This window comes from Jaculus jaculus, chromosome 10 (assembly GCF_020740685.1).
Source record: "Jaculus jaculus isolate mJacJac1 chromosome 10, mJacJac1.mat.Y.cur, whole genome shotgun sequence".
Classification (NCBI taxonomy): domain Eukaryota; kingdom Metazoa; phylum Chordata; class Mammalia; order Rodentia; family Dipodidae; genus Jaculus; species Jaculus jaculus.
In genome coordinates, this window is record NC_059111.1 from 104,125,483 (window position 1) to 104,148,021 (window position 22,539).

Consider the following 22,539-nt stretch of genomic DNA (forward strand, 5'->3'; position numbering starts at 1 on the left):
GGAAGAGGGAGGGAGAGAGAGAATGAGAGCACTAGGGCCTCCAGCCACTGCAACTGAACTCCAGACATGTATGTCCCCTGTGCTTCTGGCTAACGTGGGTCCTGGGAAATCAAACCTGGGTCCTTTGGCTTTATAGGCAAACACCTTAACTGCTAAGCCATCCCTCCAGCCCTATCCCCACTTTAAAAAAATTTTATTTTATTTATTCATTTGAGAGAAAGAGGGAGAGAAATAGGCAGGTAGAGAAAGACAGAGTGTGAAGGACAGAGAGAGAGAGAGAGAGGGAGAAAGAGAGAGAGAGAGAGAGAGACAGAGAGAGAGACAGAGAGAGAGAGAGAAAGAGAACAGGTATGTCAGGGCCTCCAACCACTGCAGATGAACTCCAGATGCATGTACCCCTTATGCTTGTGGCTTACGTGTGTCCTGGGGAAATTGAACCTGGGTCCTTTGGCTTTGCAGGTACCTCTTGCTTATTTCTTATGACTCATTAGCCTCCTGCTCATTTGAGTGTGTTGATTGCTCTTTTTTCCCTTTGCTTATAGTGAATATATTCTTTCCTTATTCCATCTTCCTCTTTGTGCATCTGGCTTCACATGGATACTGGGGAGTTGAACTTGGGTCATTAGGCTTTGCAGACAAGTGCCTTAACTGCTAAGCCATCTCTCCAGCCCCTCATAATTACTTCTTATGCAATGCAGAACCTTACAGTTTACAAAGCAGTTTCAGATATCTGTGATCACATTTATTGGTAAATGAACTCATGTTAATAGGTGAAGAAAGAGAGGCTTGAGAGGGATTAACGACCACCCTGTATTCGTGAGTGCTCCAAGTCTAGTCTTCTGACTTTGGTGAAGGATGAAGATGATGGCCCTGAGGTCAGTGTGGATCTTGTTCTTCCTGTGTGATTTCAAGTGAGAGTCTTAATCTTTACTTTGCCTCTTCATTTCTTTCATCTGTGAACTTGTCTTTAATGTTTTCTTGGAGTCTGAAAACAGACTCTAAGGGAATCCTGTGTGTTAGGACAGATACGGCTCACATTCTACAGATGACCACGGTGGAGCAAAAGGGGAACACAGGGACAGAGAGGAGCTCATGGCGGCGAGGCTGCGCTGAAGCCTTTCTCTTGGCTGTGGCTCTAGCAGCCCCACCCCAGTGGTTTTTACGGCTATTTTGACAAGATGCCATTTTGAAGAACACTGTTTACAAAATACTTTAAAATCTTTAGAAAAAAACTGGTTCATGATATGTAATTGTTTCCTCTGTTGTATTGTATGTGATAGGCTCTCAAGAAATAGAGCTTCAGAATTTTGGTCAGGTTTTCCTTAAGTAAGACATTTTTTTTTTTTGAGATAGGATCTCATGTAGCCAAGGGTGGCCTCAGACTTATTGATCTTGGGCTGGAGAGATGGCTTAATGGTTAAGGTACTTACCCACAAAGCCAAAGGACTCAGGTTTGGTTCCCCAGGACCCACATAAGCCAGGTGCACAAGGTGGCATGTGTATCTGGAGTTTGTTGCAGGGGCTTAAGGTCCTGGTGTGCCCATTCTCTCTCTTTCTCTGAAATAAGTAAATAAAAAATCTTATTAACGTTGAACTTCTGATCCTCTTGCCTCCACCCCCTAGCCCAGTTTTATGAGGTGCTGGGAATCAAACACAAAGCTTTTTGTAAGAAAGACAAGCATTCTCTGCTACTGATCTTACATCTCAACTTCAAAGGGCAACGCTTAGTGCATTTTCATATAGTTGTTGCAAGAACTAAATATCGTGGGAAGTACCTCATCTAGTGCTTGGAACATAACACCACCCCTCACCCACCCCTGCTTGGACGTGAGTTCTGGCACTCAAAGGGAAGCTAGCCTTGCGTCCCATCAGCAAGCCATCCCAGGTGTGTGGCCTTCAGTGTCAGTTTAGAGAAGCAAAACTGCCTATGTAAGGGACACCACATGCAAGGGTCTGATACATTATCCACACCAGTGTTGACACTGGGTAGAGGACCGGCAAGAGAGCAGGCAAATTCACAGGCAGGCGGGGGAGGGGGGCTTTGGACACTAGGCCTTTAAAATTATTTGCATGCATTTTGTAGAGAAGCAATCTTTTCTGCCACTTTAGATAGTCTGCATCTTCTGCTGTAGATTAACCTGTGCCCTCGGGACAGCTGGAAGGACAAACACATCGTTGAAAGATCTTTTGGGGCAACCCTAAAGAGATAGCCCTTCTTGGGGCCCATCTTGTCTACGGGGAGAAATGAGTGGAGAGCTCATGGTTCCAGGATCTCTGGTGGCTGACAAGAAAATTGTCACCTTATTTAGCATTTTACTCCTCTTATGCCTGGTGGCGGTGATGGGCAATGGCTTCATCACTGCAGCTCTGGGTATGAAGTGGCTGCTGCAGGGGACGCTGTCAGCCCACAATAAGTTACTAGTCAGCCTGGCCGCCTCTCGCTTCTGTCTGCAGTGGGTGGTGATAGGTAAGAATACCTATGTTCTCCTGTACCCAACCGTCTTCCCATACAACTCTGTAATGCAGTGCCTAAGCCTGATCTGGGACTTCCTGAATGCTCTCATCATCTGGCTCTGCACCTGGCTTGGTTTCTTCTACTGCATGAAAATTGCGACCTTTCCCCACCCTGTGTTCCTGTGGCTGAAGTACAAGGTTCCTGGGTGGGTACCGTGGATGTTGCTCAGCTCTGTGGGCTTCTCTGCATTAACCAGCATGCTGTGCTTCATAGGCAACAACATAATATATCAGAACTACCTAAAGAGTGGTTGTCAGTCTTGGAATGCCACTGGTAACAGCCTAAGAAATTCACTTGAGAAATTCTATTTCTTCTCTGTCAAGATGATTATGTGGACAATCCCTACTGTTCTCTTTCTGATGTGTATGGCTTTGCTGCTCACATCTCTGGGAAGACACATGAGGAAAACCCTCATGAAGACCCTCTCAGGACTTCAAGACCCCCGGGCCCAGGCCCACATCAAAGCTCTCCTTACTCTTCTTTCCTTCGTCATCCTCTTTACCTCTTGCTTTCTGACGCTGGTTCTCAGTTCTGCCAGTAGCACCCCATTTCAGGAGCTGAGGTACTGGATATGGCAGCTGGTGATTCACCTTTGCACAGCAACACACCCCATCCTTCTGCTGTCCAGCAACCCCAGGCTGAGGGTGGTGTTGGACAGGGGCTGTTGCAGTGGCTAAGCCTTCATGCCACAGGACAATGAGGCAAGAGGCAGGGGCACAGTAGGACACAGCATCTTTCCTGGCCACATTTGATGTTTTTTCCCATCCCCATTTCCCCCCCCCCACTACATTTAGTGATTAGAAGAATAACTGAAGGTGGGATTGAAGGCCATTAAAACAGATTTGAAATGATTGATACACACCATGTTCCCTGTGGGACTCGACATCATCAAGGCACCAGAAAGCTTTCATTTTTTTCCTGTGATGGATCTCTTGAAGGTTAAAATTATTCTTCTCAAAACTGGATGCGAAGGTTCTGACATGCCACGTGGTGTTCTGTGCATTGAATCACACTGGAGAAGATGTTTGGAACTTCAGTTTTCCTCTGGCCACAGCCTGTGAACCACCCCTTCCCTGTTCGTGACTTGTTTGTATTCTGCTGTTGAGAAGATCTGTTTCCACCACAGAACAATTCCTGGTTTGAATTCTCTAGACAGAGCATGGGTGTAACCCATGCCTGTGTACTGCAGATCAGATGTATATACATCCATGGCTGATCTTCTGAGATCCCTCTGAGAGCTTGGGATCCATTGCTGATATTCTCTACATTGCTTGATTTGACAGTCACTTCTATAAACATTAAGATCCTTGGGCCACATGTGCTTTCCTTTGTGTTGATGTTGGGATCTACTGAAATTTTTGATACGGCCAAGTTCATCTGTGTTGGCCTGAGTCTTAGATTTAAGAATAAAGGACGGGAGGTATGGCTTAGAGATTAAGATGCTTGCCTGCAAAGCCAAAGGACCCAGGTTTGATTCCCCAGGACCCACATAAGATGCACAAGGTGGTGCATGTGTCTTGAGTTCATTTGTAGTGGCTGAAGGTCCTGGTGCACTCATTCTCCCTCTCTTTATATATGCCTCTCTTTCTCTCCCTCTCTCTCAATTAACAAAATAAATTAAAGAAGAAAAGAACTGAAACAACAAAAATTTCTTTAAAAAAAGAAAGTGTATACTGCTGCTCTTTTTCTTTTGCTTCTCACAGATCTTTACAAACCTTCCATAAACTCAGTTATCCCTTGAACCATTATAATTGTGATCCCCTTATTTCCTGCCAGTCCCTTTAACATCTCTGAGAGTCTTTTTACCTATTTTTTCATGGCTCCCTTACTCTCTCTATTAGAAAATATATATCTGCATTGGGCTTTTCAAGGCCCATATTTTTATACTGAGCCCTAGTTCCTCCTGTCTTCCTTTTATACCCTCAACTCAAACAAATACTTCCTCTCACATGAAGCTTCTATCACTCTCTAATGTCCTCCCTATTCTCTAAATAGCGGCAAAGAAAAATGAAATTATGAAATTTGCAGGGAAATGGATGTATCTGGAAAGGATTATACTCAGTGAGGTACTAACCCAGGCCCAGAAAGCCAAACATCACATATTCTCTCTCATATGTGGATCCTGGCTACTAATTATTGGACTTCTATGTATGTAGGAATAAAACTCAGTAGCAGAGGCCAGTAAACTAGAAAGGAGATAAAAAGGGAATAGAAAAGGAGGGAGGGAGGACTTCATAGGATGCTATTGTATATGTACAAATAGAAGAACAGATTAATGGAGGTGAAAAGGCCTAACTGAGGTCAGGGGAAAAGATTAAGTAAAGCAAAGGTGGAGGGAGGGCTAGTCAAAATCAAAGAGGATATAAATAAGTCATATGGGAACCTACTTTTTTGGACAACGGAATATTCAGAAGCCATAGATTGTGACTAGAAAATTTTCAATGCTAGGGATGGGATGCCTCACAGTGAGTTGTTGGCCAGGGAGGTCACTGATACCCCCAAAACATTATAGGCCACTGCTGAGGCTCTTGGTTTCCCACCAGGAATAAATGGTAAGACCCTATTGCTGAAGACTCCACATACTTGGGCTGCAAGGTCACTGAGGAATCCTGCTGGAGCTGAGCTGAAAACCTCTATGTAGACCAGCTGACAGAAAGCTGGAAAAAGATACACTGCATGCAGTTCAATGGGAGAGAGAGAGAGAGATAAATACCAGTGAAGATACCCAAGAGTGGACACTGCAAGCCTTAAATTTGGCCAGCCAGGCCAAATGAGCTAACAGGTACAATAGTGGCATTTCCATTATGGGGGAAACCAACCACTCTCTACTTGGACTGGAGGCCCACTGCATGGGAGGGAATACATCCTTGATACTGAAAACTTACAACAGGGGTAGTCATGAGCCCTAGGGAAGTAACATCTGCTGGTGTTTTCAAAGAATGTAGGTATTGGAGCTGAAGAGATGACTTAGTCTGTAAGATTACTTTCTGCTCTAGCAAGAGGGCCTGAGATCTGAGACTAATTCCCCAACATACATGTGAACAGCTGGGGGTGGCCCCACCGACCTGGAACCGTAGTTCTTTGGGGAACAGGATAGAAGAATTGCTGTGGCTTGCAAAAAGGCCAAGTTCTACAATCAGTGAGATCATCTCAAGTAAACAAATGGGTGAGTGATCTGCACAGATAAGTACATACAATGCACACACACACACACACACATACACACATGCAAATTGTAAGTACCATTCATTATTGTCCATTCCCTTGTCTTCCAAGAATTGTTCTTTTCATGGCTGTTTTCTTTGAAACCTCTGTTAATTTGAGTTTACTTATCAATACATAAGAAAATAAGGAAGATGATATTTTCTTGGCTTCTGTAATTCTGTGTTGAGTTTTTGTTAAGGTCACACTTCTGTTTTTTAGAAATATTTAATTTAATTTAATTTATTTATTTGAGATAGATAGATGGATGGATGGATAGATAGATAGGGAGAGAGAAAGAAAATGGAATGGGTGCACCAGGACCTCCAGCCACTACAGATGAACTCCAGATGCATGCACCACCTTGTGCACCTGGCTTATGTGGGTCCTGGTAAATCAAAACTTCACACACAAATGACTTAACCACTAAGCCATCTCTCTAGCCTGACACTTAAAGGTCACCTTGAGGCTTGGTTTTCTATGCAGTTCAGCTTAGCCTCAAATTTGTGATCCTCCCCCACCAGATTCCTGAATGTTGTGTTTATGGGCGTCACCACTGCGCCTTGCTGGCTCCCTCATCACATCTTCATCTACCTTACCCTCTTTTCCTTTGAGGGTATATCCAGTCCCTGTTCTCTGAGTTGGCATCTACTTGCATATCTTCAGTCATGCCCAATGCCCATTACATAGATACTTACCAAACTCTGGACTTGTATCCTCTTCCATCATGGCCTACCATTCCCCACCAGCTCATGAACTCTTTAAGCACAGAAAGCTCAGATTTGCTTTTCCTCCCCACTTAGCCTTTTCCTTGACTCCTAGCTGGCCCCCTGGGTGTTCAGTTGAGTCTATTTTCCTTGTTTTGGTTTTTTGAGGTAGAGTTTCACTCTAGCCCAGGCGTACCTGAAATTCACTACGTAGTCTCAGAGTGGCCTTGAACTCAGCGATCTTCCTACCTCTGCCTCCCGAGTGCTGGGATTAAAGGCGTGCGCCACCATGCCTGGGTGAATCTATTTTTCTGTTACCTTCATGGAGTAAGTTAGAGGTCTGCTGAGATCTGAATCCTAATTAGTAAGCCTCCTTTGACTTTCAGTCTTTACCTCTGCCATGTCTTCCTTTCCTACCCCTTCCTATGCCCTGGTTCCTCTGCCTTTCTCACCTGGGCTGTGTAGATTTCTTCTTCCTCACTTGTACTGTTATGCATTATTATCAGCTGTTACTTGCACGGTTCCTCCCACCCCAAACAAAATGAGTGCAATATGAGTTAGCCCTCAGAGATTCATGTATGGGCATTTTGTCCTCAGTGTCATGATTTTGAAAAGTGGTGGGTTCTTTCTTTTTTAAACTGTTAATTTTTTTTTTTAATTAACTTGAAAGAGAGACAGACAGACAGAGAATGGGCATGCCAGGGACTCTAGCCATTGTAAAAGAGCTCCAGATACATGAGCCACTTTGCATATCTGGCTTACATGGGTACTAGGGAATTGAACCTAAGTCCTTAGGCATCACAGATAAGAGCCTTAACTGCTAAGCCATCTCTCTAGACCCAAGTGGTGGATTCTTAAGAGGTGGGGCCTCACTGAAGGTGACAGGTTATGGAAGCATCATGCTTAGAAGGGATTCCTTTGGTTCAGTAGCAGATTGGTACTCACAAAACAAGTTGCTATAAAATTTGACTACCCCGTTTGCTTGATCCCCTCTGCAGCAAGCTGTTTCCTTGCCCATTTCTCCACAAAGTTTTCACTCAGTAGAGACCTCACCAGCTGCTGGTGCTAAGCAGCTTGCATCTTTTAGATGAGATTTTTTTGAGCCCAATAATGCTCTTTCCTTCATACATATACGACCTCGGGCTGTGGGCTTGGCCCTGGCCCCTCAAGCAGCTTTGAGAAAGCTCTTAAGCCAAGATGCCCAAGAGGAAGGTCAGTTCAGCCCAGGGTGTGAGGAAGGAGCCCAAGAGGAGAGCAGTGAGGCTATGAGCTAAGCTCTGCTCCTGCAGTGGGAAAGGATGTCTTCCAACAGAGGGAAAACATGGCCAAAGAACTGCCAAGGGAAAGCAGGCTGACGTGCTTCGCCAAGACGGGAGATCTCACTGGCAAAACTCAGAGCAAATAATAGCAGCGCCCAGCCTGTACTGAAGCAGAAGAGGCCGAATGGGACCCTGTCTTATGAGTGGCCCATTTTGGTAAGATCCAGAGGACAATTTTATTAACTACTTGGGAAATACAACTTTCCTAGCAATTCTAAAAGGCTTTTTTTTTTTTTTTTTTAACAGAGGGAGTAATTCAGCTTCATTGTGCTTTTAAAAAGTAGAAATGACTTGTTTTTAGAGAGGAAATCATTCTCTGGCTGTTCCTTTATTGGCACATCTGGAAACATACTGAATTATAGGAGGCTGTGGATGTCTTGGGGTTCAGCTTACTATTCCATAAGTAGGGTTAGTTTTACAGCCTACAATAAAAAGCATACTGAAGGTAGTTCGGACTTACAGTCGTGGGTTGAATATGTCGTGGCTAGTTTAAGTTAGGTCTAGACCCATGTTGTTTCAAGTAGAATTATTTCCTGAAGGAAGCCTTTCTTTGATCAGCCATCTCCAAAACCGTGTACCCTCTGCATCATCTGTGGTCATGGGGGCTCAGTTTCCCTAATTATCTTGTTAATATGCTATGGAGTACTGACAGTTTGAATGTGTACTATGTATGATATAAAACTGTGAATTGGTGGACTTACATAACAGCTTGTCAGCAGTTGAAGGTATTAGTACATAATTATCTTCTTAAGGAAAATTTGCCTCAACCAACCTATCATCTACCTACAATCCATCTTCCTCTTCCTTCTTTAGTTCCCTCTTTCCCTTCCTCTCTCCCTTCCTTCATTTTCTTCCATTTCTTTCTTTTTCTTCTTTTCTCTCTTCTCCCTTCCCTTCCCCTTCTTCCTTCCTTCCTTTCTTCTCCTTCATTCTTTTTCTTTCTTTCTCCTTCCTCCCATCCTCCATTCCTTCCTCTCTTTTTCTCTCTCTTGCTCTTTCTCTCCCACCATGCTTTTCTTCCTTCCCTCACTCTCTTTTCCTTCCTTCTCCTTCCTCCCTCTCTCCCTCTCTCCTTTCCTTCCCTTCCCTTCTCTTTCTTTATTTCCTCCCTTCCTGAAATAGTCTCATGTAGCACACACTGAACTTCTGATCCTTTTGCCTCCACCTTCTGATTGTTGGGTTGTTTCCATACTTGAAGTTGGAAATTTGCTGAAATAATGGTTTAGAAAGAAAATACACTACATCATGACTTTTTAGGTTTTCAGTAGGTATGTGTGAACTGAACTGCCTGTGTAACCTCAACAACAATAAAACATCCATTATGAAGGGAAGAGAAGACAGCCTCAGGTATTTTGTTATTGCTGCACCAATGGGACCAAGATGATTGCCTTTACCAGTGAATGTCCCCAACACTGTCAGATGTGCCTGTCAAAATCCTATCCAACTTTTTCTTTCCTTCCTTCCTTCTTTCTTTTTTTTTCTTTTTCTTTTTCTTTTTTTTTTTAGTTTTTGAGGTAGGTCTTGCTCTAGCCCAGCCTGACCTGGAATTCACTATGTAGTCTCAAGGTGGCCTTGAATTCATGGCGATTCTCCTACCTCAGCCTGGGATTAAAGACATGCACCACCATACTGGGTCTATTTTCTTCCCCCTATCTAACTTTAAAAGGTTAATCAACATGGGACCTCTTCAATGAAGCTTTTCTGGATGCTCCCCAAGTTTTGATCTCTCCTAGCTTTGAGGATATATCAGTTTGTGTCCCTCAGTTGTGACCTGAATTCTACCTTGGGGTGCTGTGTTTTGTATACCTGTCCTCACTTCCCTGGGAGATACTGAGCTTCCGAAAGGCATGGGTGACTCACGCCCGTCCATGCGACCTCAGCAGTGTACATAAGCACTTGGCCCTACTGTCCTGGAAACCCAGCTGTGAGCTTATACACTTTTGTCTGTGCATTTATTTCTGGGCTGCCTACTACTTCAGATCTATGTCTGAGCTGTAATCGTTTCACTATATCGTTGACGAACTTTTTGGAAGTCAAATGTTTATTCAGTTTTCCATTTGATTTATGCAGCATGAAGAAATCATAAGTGTGGGAGGAGCGGTGAGCTCCCGGTCCCGTGCTGTCCTCGGTGTCCTTCTTTCTTATACATTTAGACGTTGCTAAGCAACCGTGCAGTGCTGGCTGCTGGGTACCTCGTATCTCACGCTGACTGAGGCGCCGTTCTCCTCTTTGTTGCTGACCCAGTCTTCTCTTCCAAAGCACCTCACCTACGCTACTCTCTGTTCCTTCTGCTTCTCACATCATCAGTTAAGAGAAAGAATATTGGCCAGAATCTGAATGACCTCCCTAAAGGAACAAGTTCCCTTGGAGCTTTGGCACAGTGGAAAAACATATACAAGAAATAAGGTTTATTGCATTAAAAAATACCCAGCAACTTACTATTAAAAAAATAGTCAGTAATTTATAAGTAGTCTATTTTTTTATCATAGAACAATTTTGCATACATTTTGTTGACATTAATGATGGTAATTTTTAAAAATGTTTTTATTTATTTATTTATTTTGAGAGAGAGAGAGAGAGAGAGAGAGGGAGAGAATAGGTACACCAGAACCTCCAGCTGCTGCAAATAAACTCCAGATGCATGCACCCCCTTGTGCATCTGGCTTACATGGGTTCTGGGGAATCAAACTTGGATCCTTTGGCTTTCCAAGCAAGTGCCTTAACTACTAAGCAATCTCTTCAGCCTGATAATAGTAATTTTTTGAATATATATTTGTGGAGGACATAGGGCTGCAGTATTGATTCACTTAGATCACTTATGTGCTTAACTTTAAAAAATTTTTATTTATTTGAGAGAAAGAGGAAGATATATATATGTGTGTGTGTGTGTGTGTGTGTGTGTGTGTATCTATCTCTATCTATCTATCTATCTATCTATCTATCTATCTATCTATCTACCTATCTATCTAGAGAATGTATTGCCAGGGCCTCTCCCTACTGCAAATGAACCCCAGATGTATGCACCACCATGTGCATATGGCTTATGTGGGTACTGGGGAATATAACCTAGGTTCTTAAGCTTAACAAGTGTTTTAACTGCTAAGTCATCTCTCCAGCCCTTAACATTTTATTGTTTTTTTTATGTGGGGGTGTGAGGTAGGGTCTCACTCTAGCCCAAGCTGACCTGGAATTTACTAAGTAGTCTCAGGCTGGCCTTAAACTCACCTACCTCAGCCTCCCAAGTTCTGGGATTGAAAGCACGCACCACCACTCTGGGCAATGTATTTAACTTTTAAAACATTGCCATAAAGTAGAAGTTGAGACTTTAGTTTGCTAAGGTTATGGCTAGTGTGTAATAGACATGAAATTATTTAGTTTTGTATATTTAGAAGAGTGAGGGCTGAGGGTGTGCTGAGAGGTAGAGAGAGTAGTTGCCCAGCATGAGTGAGGCTCCGTGTTCAATTCCCAACATTGAAAGAACAACACCAAACAGCACATGACAAACAAAAACCAGAAACCAAAGCACTGTGTTGGCATTGGGGTAAGAATTAGGGCCATAGAATATGATGAAGGGCTTTTGGATGATGGTCCAGTCTCAGCTCCGCAGCCCACTTCTATTCTTTGGAGCTCCTTTCTATTTCTATGTCTCTATGTCTATCACTTAAAATTATAATCCAGGGGCTGGAGAAATGGCTTAGTGGTTAAGGCACTTGCCTGCGAAGCGTAAGGACCCATGTTCAACTTTCCAAGTCCCATGTAAATCAGACGCACAAGATGATGCAAGCTCTCAAGGCTGCAAATGTGCACAAGATGGCGCATGCATCTGGAGTTCGATTGCAGTGGCTGGAGGCCCTGGCATGCCAATTCCATCTCTCTCTTGTAAAAAATAAAAATAAGTAGAAAAAAGTCATATAATTCAGGGGTAAATATGTCTTTGAAGAGGCCTGGCAAGAGATGCATGAAAAATTATATATAAGTAAAGTCTTTTAAACTACTAGAGAAAGGAGAGATATTTTACAATACTTTAGCATATGTAGTAGTTACTTTTCTTGTTGTTGTGACAAGATGCCTTAAGGAAGGAAGAATTCATTTTGTCTCGTGGTTTGTAGAGACAGTCAGTCCATCATGGAGAGGAAATCATGCGCAGAAGCGTGAGGTCACACTGTGTCCACAGTCAGGAAGGAGAGAGATGCATGATGGCGCACAGCTCACTGCATGTTTTTCATTGCATCTGAGACCCAGCCCATTGAACGGGGCCACCCACAGAAGACATTAGTATTATTGTTGTTGTTGTTTTGAGGTGGGGTCTCACTCTAGCCCAGGAATTCACTATGAGTCTCAGAGTGGCCTTGAACGCATGGTGATACTCCTACCTCTGCTTCTCTAGTACTGGGATTAAAGGAGTGACCAAAAAGCCTTTTCAATTTTAAAGAATAAGAAACAAACTTCCAGAAAATACTAACAAATATTTTTAAAAGATAAATGCTAATGTCTCCAATACACAAAGTATTCCTATAAACTAACAATGAAAATACAAGGGCTAGAGAGACTGCTCAGCTGTCTAAAGGTACTTGTTTACAAAATTTGACAGGTTTGGTTTAATTTCCTAATACCCACGTGAAGTCATCTGCACAAAACAGTTCATGAGTCTAGAGTTTGTTTGCAGTGGCAAAAGGCCCTGGCACACCCATACTCTCTCTCTGCTTGCAAATAAATAAATTGAAATATTATAAGAGAAGAAAATACAAGCAAACTAAAAGAATGGTGGTTAAATGACAAAAATATATAATTCAAAAAGAAGGAAATATAGAAAGTTTAAAAAATGAAACTAACTCCCAACTTTAATAGGAAAAGTAGACTCAAACAATGTCTTCTATTATGATCCATATAGACATAAACCAGCAGCTTCTTGCTTCTTTCCCTACATATAACGTAAAAGCAACAGGTAAGTCTGAAAACTTTATCTTCAGAGACACTAACAGGCAGACAAAGTACAGCTTTTACTGTCAGTCATAAATGGGGTCAACAAACATCAAAAAGGAAGGGGAAAAAAGTGCATGAGGACCACATGTAGGCAAACCTAACAAAAACATTGCAAAGATTTACTTTCTGCAAAAGAGACTCATTTAGAAGTGTAAAATTCCACAGGTACACATGCACTTGCTTTCCTCTGGAGCACAATATCTTTCAGCCTCTGCAGTGTCTCATGGCTGAAAATAATCTATCAACTCACTTTCATTGCATATCTGCATGGGGTGTCAGGCTCTGGGTTTCTTACATAGTCATTGCCACCAGAGGACTTCAATGATGAGATCAGCACCTCAGCTCCCTCACATAGCTGGTGCAGGACCAGTTAGTTCCTCCTGAGGGTCACTGGGCAGAGGAAGGCCTCAGGACTGCTGATATAGCTCAGTTGGGAGAGAGCTTGTCTAGCACGCATGAAGCTCTGGGGATTGACTCCCAGCACGGCACAAGTCTGTGTGGTGGAACATGCCTGTAATTTTAGCACTTGGAGTGTGGAGGCAGTAGGGTCTGAATTTCAAGGTCAGCTCTGGCTCTGTAGGGAGTTTTAAGCTAGCCTGGGCTATAGGAGACCCTGTCAGCAAACAGAAGGAGGCATCTGCTCCTCCTAAGCTATGCGAGGTCTCCTTGCCCTGGGGCTCTCACGGCATCTTGAGTGTCTTGTGTCAGCCTAGTGAACCAGTGTGACAGAAGCATCTTAGTGATGCTTTTCACTATTACTCATTTGTGGCAACCAATATTCTAGAAACATTGAGGTTTAAAAGGATGGTGTAAAGTTACAATTATAAAGATAGACACTAGAACAAAATAGATGCTTCCTTTACAATTTAAAAATGAATCACAAGCAAAAGTGAATAAGGGGCCAGAGAGATGGCTTAGAGGTTAAGGTGCATGCCTGTGAAGCCTAAGGACTCAGGTTCAATTCTCCAGGTCCCACATAAGCCAGATGTACATGGTGGCACATGCATCTGGAATTCATTTGTAGTGACTAGAGGCCCTGGGCACCCATTCTCACTCTATCTCTCTCTCACCACCTCTCTCTGTTTCAAATAAATAAAAATAAACCTTAGAAAGTACTTTAAAAAGTGAATACATTTATATCATAATAAAAATCTTAAACCTTCCTGTCAGTCTTTAAACACAAAGCTAGTAATATGCCAGAACTGAGATCAAATGTATTAAACATACAATAAGATAAAAAATGGGCTTAATGCCTCAAAAAGAACAGTTTTCAGACTGGCCTAAAAAGTAAAACACACATTTATGTTCATGAGAGCTATAAATTAAACACAATATATAGAAAGTTTGATAGGGAAAGAATAAAAAACAATGACAGGAAAATGTAATAGAAGAAGTTTATGTCTGAAATTAGTAGATGAACTAACATGATATGCTTTTGGTATTAACATGTGAACCAGGAAACTGAAGGTAGAGTTGATATGAAGACGTATATGCCAAGTCATGAAGCAGCTATCACTATAAAGCAAAAAAATATAAAAAATATAAGAATACCTAGGCAGGACTGGAGAGATGGATTAGCAGTTAAGGTGCTTGCCTGAGAAGCTTAACAAGCGGAGTTCAGTTCCTCAGTACCTACACAAAGCCCGATGCACAAAGAGGTGCATGAACCTGAGGTTTGTTTGCTCTGGCTGGAAGTGTTGGTGTGCCCATTCTCTCTGTCTGTCCTCTTCTCCCTCTCTCTTTCTCTCTCTCTCTCTGTGATGGCAAATAAATATATAAAGATATTTTTAACATAACACATAGGCAGAAACATTAAAAGCAACAGGCCTTAACTATCTTTGGCAAACAGACAATGAGCCCTTACTGAGAGATAATAAATTTGTACACACAGAGAATTTGATTTCTTTGTATATATCAATGGAATGAATAATCACAAAAATTAAAATAACAAAAATTGCATAAAATAAGAAAACACAATACAACCTCAACTATACATATAAACCCCCCACATAAAACATTAAAACCCCAAATCCATCAGGGCCTGAAGCCCTGTCATTACTCAGTGGATTAGAATCTGTGCATTTAAGGATGATTCAATTTTAGAAAACTCATTAGTATATCTTACTTTATGAATAAATCCTAAGAAAATTTCATGTTTGCAACTTACAATACCAGGAAATACAATTGTGAAATTTTTAATAGCAATTTTCAATAAAATACTAAGTAAAATAATTAATAACATGAAAATACATATCTATATTAGCCAAGCCCTTGCAGCATGCTTAGTGAATTAGAGGCTTTGTTACAAAACTCAACCATTTTGAAAGAATGAGCAGTAGTATCAACATTTACATGTTACTGGTGAAAATACTCAGCATAATTAAGGGAAAGAAAGTAGAGCCATAGACATTGGAAAGATATAAGTTTTTTTTTTTTTTTTTTTTTTTTTGTGGTAGGGTCTTGCTCTAGCTCAGGCTGACCTGGAATTCACTATGTAGTCTCAGGGTGGCCTCGAACTCATGGCAACCCTCCTACCTCTGCCTCCCTAGTTCTGGGATTAAAGGCGTGCACCACCACACTCAGCTTGGTATAAGTATTTTTGATGTTAAGAAGTAAATCCAGGGGCTGGAGATCTGGCTTAGTGGTGAAGATGCTTGCCTGTAAAGCCAAAGGACCCAGGTTCGATTCCCCAGAGCACAAGTAAGCCTGATGCCCAGGGTCACACATGCATCTGGATTTATTTGCAGTGGCTGGAAGCCCTGGTGTACCCATTTTTTTTCTCTCTCTCTCTGCCTCTTTCAAATACATAAACAAACTATTAAAACTACTATAGAACTATAGAAGTACTATAAAGCAAAAGAACTTAGTAAGATGTTGAGATACAAAATAAAGAAATAAATATTTTCTAATTTATACAAAAAACCCATCAATAAGAATACAGAATGAAATAACTCTATTTGTAATAAGAAGAGGTAAAAATACTCAGAAATAAAATGTCAAATACCTTCATTGAAAGAAAATTTAAAACACCACGCAAGACAGCAACTAGTGGAATCCTGTGGCATGTTTTTGGATAAGGAGCTTTGAGTTTAACATAAGAATTACAAAAATATTAACTTAAATCTATCTACCTATATGGAAATAATCAAAGCTTATCATGGAAGATGAATAAAGCCAAAAAGAAAAAAAAATGATGGTAGACAAACACTCATATCTTAAAATATAGCTTTAAAAATTGAAAAGTATGTGTAAATATACATCCTCAGAATAGACAATCCAGACAGCAAATCCACACAGATATGGTAGATTAGTATAAATCTTGTGTAGATAAAACTAGTGTTTCAAGAAGAGGAAAATGCAATCACTGATGTTGAGATAATAGGATAGCTATCTGACAAAAAATGTTGCCACACCTCATATCATGAACCAGGATAAACTCCAAATGTCTCAGAGATTTTCATGCCAGAAGTGACACAGGGTTGCTGGAGAAAACTGGGAAGACTGGCATTCTTTGAAAACCTTGGGTTTGGAAAGTCTTAAGATCAGAAAAGAAAAGATGGATTTTTAAAAGTTAAAAGTTCTAGCCGGGCGTGGCGGCACACGTGTTTAATCCCAGCACTCGGGAGGCAGAGGTGGGAGGATCATTGTGAGTTTGAGGCCACCATGGGACTACATAGTGAATTCCAGGTCAGCGATACCCTATCTTGAAAAACCAGAAAAAAAAAGTTAAAAGTTCTGCATGGAAAAATTTATATGATTTATAAAACATAGGCTGGGAAAGTACAATCTTTGATATATAAAGAGTTTCTAGAAATAACAGGAAAAATGAATTAAAAAGAAATAGCAAAGGCTATGAATATGAAATCCACAGGAAAGGAAATATAAATGGCTTCTTAATGCAGAAAAGATCTTCATTTAACCTAATTTATTTATTTTTTTAAATTAAAATTTTTGTTGTTGTTTGGTTGTTGTTTTGAGGTAGGGTCTCACTCTGTGGTCCAGGCTGACCTGGAATCCACTGTGTAGTTTCAGGGTGGCCTCGAACTCACGGCAATCCTCTTACCTCTGCCTCCCGAGTGCTGCATTTAACCTAATTTACAATAAGAGGACTATAAATTTAAAAAGACTGTGCTGATATCATTTGAAGAACTCGTCGTTTTTCGGAACTCCTAAAGCTTGGAATACAAGCTCTTTGGCTAAGTTACTGGGGCAGCAAGCTCGTCACACTTTGCTGGTGAGCGCGTAAGTCAGCGTGGCTCTGACAGAGGGCGATGCGGCAACGCGCAGCTGCACCCTTTGATCCAGCAGTCCTCCCTGGGCGTGGGGTGCAGGGCGCACCCCTCACAGGTCACAGTGTGCGCCTCACCCTCTTGGACCTGCTGTGACTTGAGTCAGCAAGGAAAGGAGGTGGAGGAAGGTCATGAGCAGGCTCAGCAGTCCCGTGAAACTGCTTAAGGTGTGTCCATTGCAGGGATCTGCAGAGAAGGGAGCAACTGATCTCAAATTAGCATGAAGAAACGCCCCTGTCATCAGGGAGAGCTGGCAGAATTCAGGGTCCATGTTCACATGGGTCATTCACTTGACCCCTATGTCTCCACCTCAGTTTTCTTAGCCCTCCTCCTTCCTGATTGGTGCCCTAACTTTTCCAGGGAGTTAACATGATGCTGTAATTCAGCCACCTACACAGTAGATTTCTATTTTGTTTCTCAGAAATCTGAGACTTAACAATCATGTATAAAAAGAATGTTTTTTTTTTTTTTTTTTTGATAGTCATGGAAACTTTCTGGTCTCAGATCCTGATCAGGACTCACCTAGCCCGGCACTCATCCCTTTCTCTCTAGCACGTTCTTCAGCACACTGAGTCACCAGCTGTGCACTGGACGTTCTTCTGAGCAGGTAGCAGGTGTGCTTCCTTTGAGATGACTCTGTCGGGGTGGGCTTCTACCCTTAAAGTAAGGGCTATATCAGAAACTAACAGCCATGATTTTGTACAATGTCCTCATCATATAGAATATTGGGGGCCAGGAAGCATTTGGAGTGCCTCTGTTGACCTTGGCTCCTGAAATTCTACCCACTCAGCTTTATGTCTGTGGGCACAGAGGTCTTTGTCCCCAAGTTGGGAACTTTTCCAAGAGAGGGTACAAGAAGAGTCATAGCAAGCTCATGGCTGAGACCTGGTGATCTTACAGTCCTGATCCTAGAAGATCAGGGGGAAAGACAAGAGTTGTCATGTTGGTAAGATGACTAAGATCATCATGTGGGTATAAAGGACTATGAAGACCATGGGGCACACTCATGTGACCCACTGGTACATCCTTTGGCATTTCTGGTGGTGTAATCTATGATAAATGGGCAAATAGAGCTCCCAGTGCTTACAGGAGACTGGAAATCAGTACTTGAACCTCTCAAGAATGAGAGTCCAAGGTTTTACACCAGAAGGAGCACTGAAACCAGCCTGAAGAGCCAGCCAAAGGTAAAAGAAAATTGGGTGGGTCCCAAAGATGGTACACACCAGTTACCACCTTATAACCAACATCGGCAGTGGAGGGTGTTTATGCCTTCCTGTTTTGAAATTCTCTGCACATTTCTCTGTGAAGAAGCCGTGACAGGTGGAGCACAGCTGAGTGGTGTAAAGGATGGGGCTCCCATTCTGCCCCCTCTCCTTCCCCTTTATAAGGACTGTGTACTCATTACTGTCTGCTGGTCCTGGAGCCCAAGGTTGCTTTTGATTGATGGGAGCTGCTTGACACAAGAGGTCGAAGAGATTGTTACACCCACCTAGTGAGGCTTTATCTGATGTAAGCTGATAACATATCAGCCTCCATGCTTTTAGAAGAGACACACGTGTGGTTCAGTCTATTGAGATCAAAGTGATCCGCGTTATCTTTTACTGCCTTAATGTTTTCACCTGAGAAAAAGTCTTCCATGTATTTATACGTGTGTGTGTGTGTGTGTGTGTGTGTGTGTGTGTGCATGTGCACTATCACTTGCACAGGCATCTTCATTTCAGGCTTTATATCAAAGACCAACGGGTGAGGGGTTTGCTTTTCATGCTGGATCTCTCTGATCCACACAATCTATTTATATAACTGTCTATTTGGAGTTTATCATACCAAAACGGGACTCCTTTTGTGTGTGTTTGTGTGTGGTGTGCATACATGGTTGCCCGTGTGTATGCACACGTGGGTGGGTGGAGGCCAGAAGTTATACGAGGCATCTCCTTCCATCCCTTTCCGCCGTACTTACAGACAAAGGGTCTTTCACCGGGACTCGGAGCTCACAGATTCCGCTGGCTTATCTAGTCAGCTCGCCTTTTCTAGCACTTGGAAACAGGCAGGCTGCCGTATCTTGCCAACTAGAACTCTTAACGTTCTCCAACTCTCACCATAGCATGCTTCTCTCATTGTTTGTGATTGGTTTTGTGCTAGTGTGGAGAGAGAGAGGGAATGAGAATGAGCACATCAGGGCCTCTAGCCACCGAGAATGAACTCAAGACGTAGGTCCTACTTTGTGCATCTGGCTTTATGTGGGTACCGGGGAATTGAACCTGGGTTGTTAGGCTTTGCAGGCAAGTGCCTTAACTACTGAGCCATCTCTCCAGCCTACTTTTTCTTTTAGGGTGTATGTGTATGTGTGGTGTGTGTGCTCTTGCGGCGCACAGCGGGCTTGCCTGCAGTGGGGAGCAGGGGGCTTACCTGTGGTAGCTGCGGCCGAAGTTGGGTGTCGGCTTTTACTGCTCTTGCTCTGTCCTTATTTGAGTGGCAGTCTGTCAGTGGCCCTAAGAGCTTCTTTAGTCTCAGGCGCCAGCTGTTCTCAGGTCTCTCCTTCCCTGCAGGACTGGGATTACACTCTTGTGTGGCTGTGCCCGGCTGTTTATGTGGATCCGAGATATCCCAATATAGTGAGCCCCCGCCTTCCTCAGGCTCTTACGCTTGCACAAGAAGGGCTCTTAGCTTCGTAACCATCTGTCCAGCCTATTCCGAAACCTTTAACTCGATACCAGTCCTTCAGTAACTAGGATGCCACATCGTTCAACCCAGATCTAAACCTTTTGTCGGTGGCATGCATCTGGGTTATGACCTTACATGTGGCGAAGAGGTGCCTTCATTCTATTGAGACTCGTAACCTGACATGTGGGTCTCAAAAATGAAGAGTTTGAATTACGGTTGTTAGGTCAGCCTTCCAAGTGAATCCGTATTAATACCCCTTATCACCGTTCACTTGCTTCTGTGTGGTGCAAGCCACTCTTATCACATTATAGATTACTGCAATTGACTCCTAACTGGTTTTACAGCTTCTGCTCTCTTTTGCCTGTGGTCTATTTTCAACAAGGAGGATCTATAAAAATATACAAATCTTATCATGTCACAGCTCTTGCATCATTTTCTATTTGTTTTGCACGCTAGGATAAACCTGAGTCTGAGGGTGAATTAAAATGCCTCTCTGGCTGCCCTTCACCTCATGTCTGTGAAGCTGTTTGCTTCTGCTCTGGCCCCTGTCACAGTTCTCTCATCTCTTTGGCCCCCTCCATGTTCCCTGACTATGCCCGGTGTACTTCAGGGAGCCTTGTCGGTGGAGATCTCTCTGCGTGAATGCTCTTCTGCAGAGAGCAGGGCCTGGCACCACCATCTCTACCACACTCCTCCTGCTTCCTGTCCTGCCTTCTCTTTCCAAACGATCACTATCGGTAGGCACAATATTGAAATAGTATTTACTTTAAATTTTTTTGTTTATTTTTATTTATTTATTTGAGAGCGACAGACAGATAGAAAGAGGCAGAGAGAGAGAGAAAGAGAGAGAGAGAATGGGCGCACCAGGGCCTCCAGCCACTGCAAAGGAACTCTAGACGTGTGCACCCCCTTGTGCATCTGGCTAACATGGGTCCTGGGGAAACGAGCCTCAAACTGGGGTCCTTAGGCTTCACAGGAAAGTGATTAACTGCTAAGCCACCTCTCCAGCCCTTGAAATATTTTTTAACATAATTTTTTACTTATTTTCAAGAAGGGGGGTGGGGAGAATGGGCATGCCAGGGCTTCTAGCCACTGCAAAAGAACTCCAGTTGCATGCACCACTTTGTGCATTTGACTTTATGAGAGTAGTGGGGGGGTATTGAACCCTGGTCTTTAGGCTTTGCAGCAAGTGCCTTAACCATTGAACCACTTCTCCAGCCCTTATTTGATTCTTCATTGCTCATTTCCCTCACTGTAATACACGCTCCATGAATATGGGGATCTGTGCTCCTCTTACCCCTGTTGGCAAATCACAAGCATTTAATACACACGTGTTGAATATATGGATGAATTATTTTATTATAATGAATTAGACTCCTTTTATTAGTGCAAAGTTATTTTTTTCATAAGAATGAGTACTAGAAGGTAGATCATCAACTGACATTCTTTAATATACTAAGAAACCTAGGTGACTTTTCCTGGCTTGCAGATACAACACAGCCCTCACTATGTCTACAGCTGTTCTTTGAGAAAACACACTGTTGTTGAATGTTGCTGCAGACAGGTTCACATTGCAGGCAGAAATCACCCAACCAAGAGTATCCTGTGGGGTACAAAAGGGTTTATTTTGGCTTGTAGACTCGAGGGGAAGCTCCATGATGGCAGGGGAAAATGATGGCATGAGCAAAGGTGGACATCACCCCCTGGCCTACATAACATGGACGATAGAAACAAACACTGGCATGGGGATACTGGCCATAACACCCATAAGCCTGCCCCCAACAACACACTACCTCCAGGAGGCGTTAACTCCCAAATCTCCATCAGTTGGGAGCCTAGCATAAACACCTAAGTTTATGGGGTACACCTGAATCAAACTACTACATTCTACCCCTGGTCCCCATAAACTAATAGCCATCCATGATGTAAAATGCAATGCATTCAGTCCAACTTTAAAAGTCCCCATCAACCTTAATGATGTTCAAACATCCCCATAATCCAAGGTCTTTTAACTGAGCCATAATACCAACCTCCCCAACCCATAATGGCACAGAATAACCATTCACACTGCAAAAGATGGCACTGGGCATAGCAAAGAGATATTCAATCATCACAAGATTTTAAAACAACCAGGGCAAACATCAAACTCCGAAGCTCCAAGTCCAACAACTCCAGTCAGTGACAAATCTCCAAGACTGATATTTCTAGCCAACAACAAGTCTCTAGCATTCAGAACACCTAAGTTTATGGGGGACACTTGAATCAAACCACCACAAATGTAAGATACCCCTTATAAGCTCATGTGTTTAATCATTCAGTCTCCAGCTAGCTGCACCATTTAGGACGGCTGTGTAGCCTTTAGGGGGTAGAACCTTGCTGGAGGAAGTGGGTCGCTGAGGCTAAACCTTGAGGTCTCATAGCCCGACCCAACTTCTTGCTCACTCTCCACTTCCCAACTGGGGATGTGATGTGACCAGCTGTCTCTTGCTCCTGCTGTCAGCCTTTCCCTTCCAAGACGGACTGTATTCACTCAAACTGTAGCCAAAGCACATCCTTCCATCCTCTGGCTGCTTTTGTCAGAGATTTGATCAGAGCAAGGAGAAAGTAACTAATATGAGCATCATTCTAACAAGGATTTATCAAAACTTGAGATATGGCAGTGTGGGCAAACCTACAGAGAATACTTCAGTGAATACTCAGCACAGAAGAGTCAAATAACCAATCTCAAGAGCCTACAAGAAGAAGATCACAATAACCAAAATTAGAGCAGGCTCAAAACCGTACAAAGCATAAGAAAGCACAAACTCCCCTAATGCACCCATCATGGCAGGGATTACATCAAACCCCACAGTTATAACCTCAGA

The 22,539-nt window shown here is 42.7% G+C and overlaps 1 protein-coding gene across 1 annotated transcript; it reads left to right on the forward strand.

The window, feature by feature from the left end:
- The first annotated feature begins 2,244 nt into the window (after positions 1 to 2,244).
- On the forward strand, positions 2,245 to 3,192 carry Tas2r60 (taste 2 receptor member 60). The gene has a single exon (XM_004661065.2). The coding sequence runs from the start codon at positions 2,245 to 2,247 to the stop codon at positions 3,190 to 3,192; it is 948 nt and encodes a 315-aa protein (XP_004661122.2).
- Positions 3,193 to 22,539: the final 19,347 nt, after the last annotated feature.

Excerpts from the sequence above, each read along its gene's own strand:
- Tas2r60 (XM_004661065.2), top strand. The coding sequence starts at position 2,245 with ATGAGTGGAGAGCTCATGGTTCCAGGATCTCTGGTGGCTGACAAGAAA.